The sequence below is a fragment of the Plectropomus leopardus genome, chromosome 3 (genome assembly GCF_026936395.1).
Source record: "Plectropomus leopardus strain MGB_pleo_1.0 chromosome 3, ASM2693639v1, whole genome shotgun sequence".
NCBI classification, from domain to species: domain Eukaryota; kingdom Metazoa; phylum Chordata; class Actinopteri; order Perciformes; family Serranidae; genus Plectropomus; species Plectropomus leopardus.
Window position 1 is genome coordinate 18,045,702 of NC_142178.1, and position 10,827 is coordinate 18,056,528.

General features: G+C 41.3%; 1 protein-coding gene across 1 annotated transcript in view; it reads right to left on the bottom strand.

Moving 5' to 3' along the window:
- Positions 1–10,451, bottom strand: part of LOC121941642 (3',5'-cyclic-AMP phosphodiesterase 4C-like) — a 38,322-nt gene extending 27,871 nt beyond the window's left edge. The window contains exons 1-12 of the mRNA XM_088075800.1: positions 10,271–10,451; positions 8,431–9,270; positions 7,355–7,489; positions 5,664–5,791; positions 5,388–5,570; positions 5,215–5,254; positions 4,901–4,971; positions 4,334–4,496; positions 3,299–3,392; positions 3,032–3,189; positions 1,216–1,314; positions 922–1,086 (exon numbers count right to left, since the gene is read on the bottom strand). Coding sequence (XP_087931926.1) covers positions 922–1,086; positions 1,216–1,314; positions 3,032–3,189; positions 3,299–3,392; positions 4,334–4,496; positions 4,901–4,971; positions 5,215–5,254; positions 5,388–5,570; positions 5,664–5,791; positions 7,355–7,489; positions 8,431–8,472 — 1,278 coding nt within the window. The 5' untranslated portion in view covers positions 8,473–9,270; positions 10,271–10,451. The remainder of the gene's footprint in view (positions 1–921; positions 1,087–1,215; positions 1,315–3,031; positions 3,190–3,298; positions 3,393–4,333; positions 4,497–4,900; positions 4,972–5,214; positions 5,255–5,387; positions 5,571–5,663; positions 5,792–7,354; positions 7,490–8,430; positions 9,271–10,270) is intronic.
- Between the last annotated feature and the right edge of the window lie 376 nt (positions 10,452–10,827).

The window sequence follows — 10,827 nt, forward strand, 5'->3', positions numbered from 1 at the left end:
AAAAATATAATGTCCAATACGGTCCCTCTGTAGATGAATCATGATTTTGCTTTCTTAGAAGGACTTTGATCCAAAATCAGCAGCTCATTGTCCTTCTGACTAAAATCATTATAGTGGTTAGCTTTTTATCTATAGGATTTTGAATTATGGCAGAAAATAAGGTGTGCGGCTCACAAACAATTCTGCTACTAATACGTTTTGTTCAGTGAGATAAAGCCTGAATACAACAGCCACAAGTTAAAAACCAATTGTAGGCTATAAACAAACGACACTACACTCACATGACTTCAACATCCCTCCCGCAGCGGGGATGTGAAGACACATTCATCATGAGGATGTTCTGTAGCTCATTTAGCCACCTGGTAGCAATTGCTTGCTTTAAGCCACACAAAGAGAAGTTTCAAAGTTCACGAGTGAGGTATTTACTGTCGTATTTTATGTTGGAGAACAAAACATGTTAGCTTCTTAAGCTTGTGTTTACCAGAGACCTTGATTTAGGGATCTAACCGAAAACCCATTCAAAAAACCCACTAACTTAAAGAAGAGTGCTGGAATGCTAATGCATCATTGGGATTGGGACTCGTTCCTGGGGCACGCTATGGACAAAACATATACTGCAAAAAACTCATTCTAACAGGCACAGACTACCAGTGATGCACAGACTGATTTTTAGGGTCTGAGCATTTATATTTATTCATAAAAATAAGGCTTGTCACGTTGTGCCATGGGTTAGGCTGTGATCATTTTTCAGCTTTTCAGCATTCATAATAAAGTCATAGTGTGCTACATTTACTTGCGTTCTAAAAAGAAATGTATTTTTGTCAAAAAAGACAGAATAAGGAGAACTTTTCTGTGACGAACCCAAACTGTCCACTTTCAAAAACAACCAACAGGTGTGTGTTTATGTGATTGTCAACATACATCAAGAGCAGGTGTGGACAGGAGGACATGTGTGGACTGCGTGACATCTGCAGCATGGAGGCTGTTGTGGTACGCTACGTTTCCATGGTAATGGTCCTCCAGGGTCATCACGTAAGTGACAAAAGTGTCAACTGGGATACGAAATGTCTTCAACAGCTCCCGCTCCTGAGAAGGAAGGACAGGAGCCACAACTTCACACACAGGCACCCACATTATGTACATCAGCAAAAAACAGGAAAATAATTTACGTGAACATGATTTCACAGAAAACACGTTCACACTCGTGTTGTTTACCTGGAAGATGGCATACATGATGCAGCTGAGAGGTCTGTTGTTGGAGAATTCTGCTACTCTGAATATGTTAAAACTCCATTTATCCAGATCCTCTAACTCCTGTTCAAACACACACACACACACACACACACACACACACACACACACACACACACACACACACACAAACATTTATCAACATTTTTAAATGTAAACTTTTCTGTTATTTTAAAACCTAACAAACAGAGAAGTAGCTCAGAGGTTGTCAAGACCCCGTTTACATGTGCGGTAGAATTTAACATAGGACTAGACAATGAACCAAATTTCCAAAACTAAATGTCCAAATTACAGGCTGAGCTGTGCAACTTCAACCGATGACCTCTATTCGTAAATCAAACCAGCCAATCAATAATTACGATAGAGCTAAAGTGATAAGTCGATTTTTTTGACTGAGAAAACAAAAATAAAAGACCCTTGTTCCAGCTTCTCAGTGTATTTCACAGCCCTAAATTACTTTAGACAAACATTAGAAATGATTCAACATAAGTAAGGAATTATAAAGCATTGCTGTATTTAATGTCATATCATCAAGCCCTGGTTAAACACTCTCTGGTGTCTGATGCCTACCAGCAGACTTCCCTTTCATGTTACTCAAAATAACACTGATCCCTCAGTCTATGTGTTAGCGTGTTCAGTGATATTCTGGAAATATCTGCAACCCACTGGACTGACCGACTAGTCAGTCTAGTTTGGATGGATGGAGATGTCAGTGGAATACCGTGGAATCTGGTGAAGACATTCATGTCCTCCCCCAGGATTCATTTCTATCACTTCCTAAACTTTTCATTCAGGTCAAAATCAGCCTGCAGAAAATGGCAGCATGGTCGTTCACTCTTAGTGTTGCCATTTGTATTGAGCATAGCTACATCTGATTTATGTACTAGGGGCAGTTTCCATCCCATTTTGGGCTTTCCAAATGTTTGGTTCTACAGACTGGATAAAACTGAAGAATGAGGCACCAAGCTTAAAAAAAGCAGACGAAGGGAATATCAAAAGATTACATCTTCAGGCGAAACAGACAGGAACTGACATTTCAGTACAGTGAGACCATCAACCCTGAAGTGGTTGTCAATAAAAAGTCTTTAAATACTAAATCAGCTTGTTTAATTTCTTTGCTTGTAACTCATTTAGTATGTTGTTACATTTTATTGTGTTTGTTTGGTTTTTTTTATCAAACTCATATCCCACAGGAAATCTCTGTCTTCAGTCTACATGTGACGCCAAAAGAGCCTCAGCAGGAAATCCCTAAAAGCAGAAAAATGCAGGGCACACACACACTTTCTCTACATACTTCTGGAAGGAACAAATAAGCCTAAAAAGATGTACAAGAAAAGGTTAAAATCTGCAAAAGACCTGAAACATAAAATGTTATTTTTCTGGATGCACCAAGGTTATTATAGTTAACCAAAACTAAAATAAAAAATAAACCTTAGTAAGAAAAAAAACATTTTGTTAACTGAAATAAAAATAAAAACTAGATTTTAAGGAAAAAATCTGACTGAAACTAATAAAGCTTAACTAAAACTGAAGTTTTTAAACAATGAAAACTACTCTGAAATGAGTGAGTCCAGTCTGGAAACCAACTGAAACTAAAAGAAATTGACAACAAAAAAATAAAAAGTAAAAATACAATCTAATAGGACATACAAAACTATAATACCTCTGGTAGACATAAGATAAAAAATATTATCATTGTTCACAGTCCCAGCCTGAACAGGGATTGATTTGTGCAACTTGTTTTGAAGTGAGTCATAGAAAGAAAAACAGACAACCAGACCTTGGCAAGCTCATCCTCGTGGTCTGTGTTGACACCGAAGCGAGGCATGGAAGTGCTGGAGAGGCTGGAGCTGTGAGACAGTTTCCTCACTCCGCTGATGTGACTCATAGGTTTGTCTTTTAGGGTAGGAGACGGGATTTCCACCTCATTCTGCTTGTCTACAGATTGATGGACAAAAACAATCACACATTAAGAAATGTATTGGTTTTGTGAGACAAAGGTCTTAAACCGTGATGCAGACAGAAGTCAGACTCTGGTCCCACTCACCCATGAAGGTGCTGGAGATGTATTCAGACACCTGGTTACCAGAGCGACTCATCTCTGACAGGTGGGACAGCTCTCTGTTCAGCATCCTCTTAAACTGTGGCAGAACAGGAGCAAAGCAGAGTCTATGATATGCTGGTTCTTTAAATCTTAAAGCTGGAGTGTGGGGCCTTTATACATAAATGATCATCTGCTACATTTACACCCTTGCCAGACAAGTTCACGCCATGCTGATAAAGCCTCTTGCTGCCAGGGGTTTTCTGCTGAAACCAAAAAGTAACAGGTTTTCTTTGACCTGAAGTGTGAACTTTGACCACATCAGTGGAAGGCAACTATGGAGAGGTCAAGTGAGAAATCATCTGACAAAAAAGAGCGTGCATTTATCGTTAGTTCAGGGTTGTTTTGGGGGGTAAAAACAAATAATAACAAATAAAAAGTTTGCAGGTAAAAAATGTAATCCTCAGTTTTGTTATTGCTGTTTATTTCAGTTGTGCATTGTGCAATGCCTTCTGTTGATGATACAACCTTGATTACAGCGGTTCCACTATAAACTGGTGGAAATGCAGGCATGTTCGCTGGATAGCAACACGGTTACAAGAATCCTGAATGAACTGGTTGAAGAACCAGAGCTAATTTAATGAAAAAAAGGAAATTTGTGGATTTGGTGGACGTAATTAAGACTAGAGGTTTAAGATTGCAGTAACTTGACAGAAACAAAACATTGTTCTGCTGGAAAGCGTTGCATTTCCCTGTTTAACATGAATTAGTTTTCAGTCACAGTACAGTTCAGCATAGAGGCATTTATCAATACACAGCATGAAAAACAATACCTCAGGGTTTATTTGCTGAGACAACGATATGTACTGTGGCATGATATTTATAGTTGAACAGTGAACATTGCGTAAAGATACATAAAATTCACCACGCAAAAACTGTTGATAACCTCTATTTGCAACACAAAATGTACATGGTTAGTAATATATTTGTTAACCTGCTGATGTGTTGGTTGGACTGGTTGGTTCAGTGATGTTCACATACCTTGTTGGAGGCCATTTCACTGACAGAGCGGTGTGTCTGAATGGTCTCAAGCTGGTCCAAGCACCAGTCCAGCTCCTCCAGTGTGTCCAGGGCGAGCTGCTGATACTGCTGGTCTGATAGTGACGCCCTGGGACTGACGCACACACCACCAAGCGGAGACCTCCTGATGATGCAACAGGTAGTTAGACCTACCAACAACTGCAGGTAGCAGCAAGTTAGCATCAGTCTCCTCCTCTTTTGCATCTTTTTGAATTGTTTCCTTTTAAATGTAATGGTAGCTATTCATTATCACTGTCACATGTAGTTTTAAGCTCATACCTGTGGGTTGTGTTTAGCTTTGTGATCAGTGTTTTACTTTCTAGTTCAATCTAAAGCTACTGTTACTACAGTCACAAAATGTGTGAATGAATGTGACTTAAAATGCATCCCTATGCATACCGTTTCTTAGGTCCGATATACGGCAGTAAATTCAATTATTTTAGTCGGATTTGTAAAGTCTGAACTACCTCTCTGACTGATTACATACATGACAACATACTATCATAAGAAGAATGAGTTGGTACTGACTTGACTGGTGGTGTGGAGACGTTTGCAAGAATGGTGAAGTTGCTCCGTACCGATCGTAGACTGGCAAGTACCTAAGTAATCACATGTGCCACAGAATATATATACAGAATAATATCAGAGAAATGTCTTAATGGGAGGTTTAAGACAGGAATGAAGTGTTGAAACCTCCAATATTTTACAACAGATCAAAAATGGTGTAAATAGGTCTCTATTTGGGGGAGACCTGAATCATTATGAAGCATTTTACACAATATTTGGTAAAATTATTAATAATTCACTGAAGGGAAATTATTTATCTATTGAGTGAGACTCACTTGAGCAAAAGGTGTGACAATAAAGTCCTCTCCTGTGTGCCTGAGAGTGAGAGAGTTGAAAGTAAGAGAGGAAGCAGAAATGACTAATATTTCTTCTGAAAACATTTGAGTACACACATGCATGTTCTCTCCCCCTTTCACTCATTCATTTTGTCTTTCTCCATGACTCTCACCCTTCACTGGCGAGGGAGGAGTTACGTGAGACCGTCTTGGGCGACATGTCGTAGTCTGAGTCTGAACGGTAGAGGAAGGACTCTCGTCTCTGGCCCTGGAGAAAGGAGGTGTGTAGGGTGAGGCTTGGACTCTGTGAACCCAGCGGGGTGTGACCTGGTGACACACCATTTTCTGCTTCATAACTGCAGCACGAGGAGAGGAGAAAAAGTTTGACAATCAGAGAGAAAACATCCTGCAAAGCCTCTGGCAAGATGTAAAGAAGTTAAATTGTGTACTTGTCAGCGTCTGCTTGTGTGATGGAGATGCGTGGTGGGATGCGGAGAGGAAGAGTTGTTGGACGCGATACGTTACTCAGGACCTCAGGTGAACGAGTCCGGTCTCGAGGGCGGAGCCAGCAGGGTACCTGTGGAGTTAGAAGGGAGGGTTTGCAGATTATAAGAGTCACCAGTTGTTTTGCAGGCCGATAATACACAATACTGCCTCAGGGTCCCAGATACACAGGGGCCCCGAAAGCCCCAGATTCACAAGCTTTTTTCAAAACCGTTCCCTATCACAGAAATAGTACACTATTATGTTTGCAATTTTGTCGCATAGTGTTCGAATTCTCAGTGGTTTATTTCATCCACTATATAGTGCACTATTAAATACCCACAATGCACAGCAGATTTGAGTGTACATACGATATACACTACATTTTACTCCCATATACCGCAATGCAATGTGGTTGTGTTTTTCCAGGGAAAGAAAATTCCAGCATAGTGTCCGAAATCTTGTTAGGTTATTCCCTATACAGTTCGCCATTTAATACACACAACACAGAGAAAAGTGAGTAAGTAGTGACGACGATGCATTCAAAACCTTTCAATAAAACTTTTAAATACAACTTTTGACTATAAAACTATTTGGCTGAGCAAGTGAAATGCATGCAGCGAAGTATTTATTTGTATTTGTATGTATTTTTCCTGCTATTCCACCCCGCCATTGGTTTTTATTAAATTATGTGCAGTATGAAATTCAGTTAACTCAATAACTGAGATCGTTTTGACATTTAGAGGCAACAAACGGTACAAACTGTAAACACACTAAAATCACTGATCACTGATCACTTTTAAGTTGATATGGAAAACTTGTCAGCAAATAGTTGCCCACTTACACATCCAGCAGACACAGCGGAACATAAACATTTATTTGGAGCTGTGTTATGTCCACCTGGTGAATGCAAGCCCAATAATTCCACTTAAAGCCCTGTTTTGCTCATCACTGTCTCCTGGGAAATCTAAATGAGTTTTTAGATGCTAAATGCTCCACTGTGTTCCCCAGATATTTACTATGTTTGTCTGCTGTTTGGTGCTAGTGCTTACGATGGACTTATCAGAGTATTACTATATTACAGTATATATGGTATATCCCTTAACACACTTGCATGCTGCATCTAAACTGTAAAGCTGTAGGCTTCAAAACCACAACAATAAGACAAGGAGTTGGAAAATAATTCTCTCTTCCCCTTTCACATCACACATAGCAAACTGATCTATTGACTAATATAAACATATTGATTATTTCAACTTAATTCTATCACAGAGAGCATCAAGTGAGCACATAGTGTTCTCAGTATTATTGTTGCATAGTGAAGCATTTTAAGCACAGACTGATTTGGAAAGTCAGCAATACAACACCTCATAATGACAGAGTAATGCCCAAGCTAATCTTCACTTTGTACAGAAATGAATGGAAGACAGGACAACACAATGAATATTGTGAAACAGCATTGTGGCTTGTGAAATGGCTAGCTTGTTTATAATTTGCTATATAATAGAAAAAATAATTGCCACACAAAAAAATGCCAAATCAAATGGCATGGTCCTTAAATAATATGTTGACATGAGGGAAGGTTAATGGAAGCCCAGAGCTCATTTTTACCCCAGCGTCCCAAGCAGGTTAAAGCACCAGTGCTTCTTTTATATACCTGGAGACTAGACGAGAGTCTTCTGCTCCTCCCTCTGCGTAGCTCAGCCCCCAGTGTGGCCCCGGACGTATAAGAGCGGCTGTAGCGAGATGACTCCGCCTTCTCCCCAGCACCTGTTATATCTGTGTTGTTACCCTGTGAGACAGGCGGGACAGCAGGGGATGGAGACATTAGGCAAGAGAGACATGTTCAAAAGATAACGCCTTTTTTCTCCTTGTCATATAAAAACATGAACTGTGTACTTAACAATAACAATTCAGAGTAAGTCATAAAAATAAAAGAACTTGGTCCATGCACCAAACCATGTTGGTTTTGCATATTCAGATCATGATAAGTGAAGAAATGGCACAAAAACACATACCATAAATCATCAGTGTATGTGTGTTTGCATGTTTGTGTTACTGTGTGTGTGTGTTCGGCTGCATGCATGCGCATGTGGCTGTGTGAGTGTGTTTGGGATAAGGCCTCTACAGACCGAGCTCTTAGAGGCTGATCTGCACTGCAGTACCGTAGCAACAAAACACTGGGGGAATGGTAGCAGTTGCTAGGCAACAGTGCCGTGTTGCTTCCATGCTGCGTTTGATGTTGTCCAGACCCAGATGTGGAAAGATGCTCACATCCACACACACATACAGTACACATATACACACATGTATGGGCACCTGCTCCTCACCATAATCAATAAAACAGCACTTGAATAATGCATGGTATTATGTCCGTCAGCCAAGATGTTATTTTTAAAAGAAAATAGCTCATTTACATAGAGCACTCATTTAGCTGGGGCTCATTTACATACAAGACTAAGACTGACTGAGTGGTTCACACTGTGTGAGTGGAGGCTCGGAGGACAATCTGTCCACTCTAACTCTTGCGCGCGTCCTCAGACCTTGACGACAAGAACAAAGGGAGCCTTGGATGTGTGAAAGTCACAAGGTTTGTGTGTCATGGTAAGCGTTCAAGATAACACACACACAAGCACAGTCCAGTGTGACAGTCTGTTCTATCTACTCTCATGGAAACAAGCGACAGAGTTAGTTGATATTCTCAAGTGTATCCCTGATTGTTTATATTCTCACCTCTTCTCCAGTCACAGACAGCACGCTGCGGCTCTTCTTCATCCTGATTGGCTCGTTCTGGGCCCCAGGGCGGAGCGTTCCGGAACCCAGGCAACAGAGCAGGTGGAGAGCCAGGACCGGAGAGGTCAAGGGTCACTGCAAGGTCAAACCGAGGTCAGACCGGGTCACAACCGGCCCCCATTGGAGCTGACTCAGCCAGCCAACCACCTCACTCACACTCTGTCCTCCACACCTCAGTCTTTTGAGGGCTGAAACTGGGTGTCCAACCTGCCGATAGATGCTAAAGGTGCATTTAAGTGCCCCTGAGAGGCTACAGGTTCAGGTGCGAGGTGGATGACCTTTGTTCTGATGTGTTGTATTTTTCAACAAGCCAAAGGTGGAAGACAAAAAATCTAAATTCTCACTCCATTTTAGTGTAGGCTGCTAGTTTCTGTGAAAAAATAGGTCCACCTACATGTTGTCTTGCTTTGGCCAGACAGGCCAATTGGATATCCAAAACAGAGCTCATGATGTCACTACTGAAGAAAACCTTTTTCCAAGTTTTCGAAAATGTTCATCCAACTTGGAGTATTGTTCGCATGACATTTCCCAGCGATCCAACATGAATGCAACAATCAATAATCCAAATCCAGCTTGTGGGAGACTTTGCACCAAGCGTTTCCTGTCTCAGATCACTTTTCCTTTGTCTGATCGGCTAGTTGAATCCAAATCCTGCATAGGGAGAAGTGTGAGATACAACTGGCCCATTGGTGAAATCGAGAAGTCAAAATTCCAGGTTTGATAATGTACGATCCATCCTTGAATCTGTCCCTGCGTGTCCTCTTCTTTGAAGAATCCCCCCTGTGAGAAAACAGAGATACAGAGTTAGTACAGGCGCCTAGTTCTGTTTTTGAGTCATCATCCTTCTTTTAGAACTCTCTGTCCTGCTTGCATTCAATAAATGCATCTGATGCATCATCAGATATGTCTTTTAAAAAATCCTCTTCCACATATACTAACTGCATACATATATGGGAACAAATGCCTATTGTTTTGTGTAAACACAAGGACACAATAATGAAAAACTGATTGAAAAAAATCACAATTTGTTGGGTAATATCGAGACAAATGATTGTTCGGGCAGCCCTAACAAAATATTTTGGGCATTGCAGGAGCTGTACCTACAGTGTGGCTAATTCTGAGCAGCTACTGCAACACCAAAGCTCTGTGATGTTATATAATTACTCTGAGCAGTCCGAGATGACCTAATTCCATTGGATAGGACAGATTCGGCATATCAGAGTGTTTCTGACTGAGCTGGTGCACAGACAGATAGTGGTGGAGACGACTTTTACCAGGGGTCATCAAGAACACACCCACTCAATGAAAGCACTCTCACACCACTGATTCACAGAGTGGCAGAAAAAAAGAGCTCTGCACGGAGAAATCAACAAATGCATGGTGACACAGTGACATATATATGCACAGACAATGAGAAATTTTGAGCACATACATCCACGCACCATGGCTGTCATCAGTACCACCTCCACCACAGATAAAGCAGCTTATAAAACCATACAGCAATGCATCAATATGCAGCTCAACTACCAGCCTGCTCTTCAATTACAAAACACCCATATATATATATATATATATATATATATATATATATATATATATATATATATATATATATATATATATATATATAAAGACATACTGAAACCATGCATACATGAGGACAGCCCTGCCGTGTCTGCACACGCACTGCAAGACATATGTGGCAGACGGACACATGTACACACACACACACACACACACACAGTCAATCTGCAGCATGTTAGAATGAAAACAGACTCACCTTGATCGCCTCAAGATCAATGGCAAGATGGGCTGGGCCTCGTCTTGCTTTCGCTCGTCTCCTTCTCCTTCTCTCTTCCAGCTCCCTCCGTCTCTCCGCAGACTAGCAGTGTGTCACCACGGCGAGAGAAAAAACACTTGGCGTCTTCATGAATATCCGCGGCTTCACCAGCCTCCCTCCCTCCCTGCCTCTCCCCTGCCACAGTGGTCTCCCCAGCCACCCCCCACCACCTCCACCACAGCCTCCGTGGAGAAGCCCGTCTCCCCCTCCCTCCTTCTGCACAGTGTGTCCATTAATCCCATACAACAGCCTCCGCGCCTCCTCTCTCCATCGGTACCCCCACCTTTTTTTGTACCCTGGTAATGCCTTTTTTCCTCTTAATAGCAGCCACACGCCGATTCTCTGCTTCAATAGCCAGGCGTCATTTCTCTTCATTACACACACACACACACACACACACACACACACACACACACACACACACAGTGATGCTCATATCATGAAAAGAAAATCCCAATAAAGGATCCATGCATCCTGTTACTCTCCCTTTGTCCTCT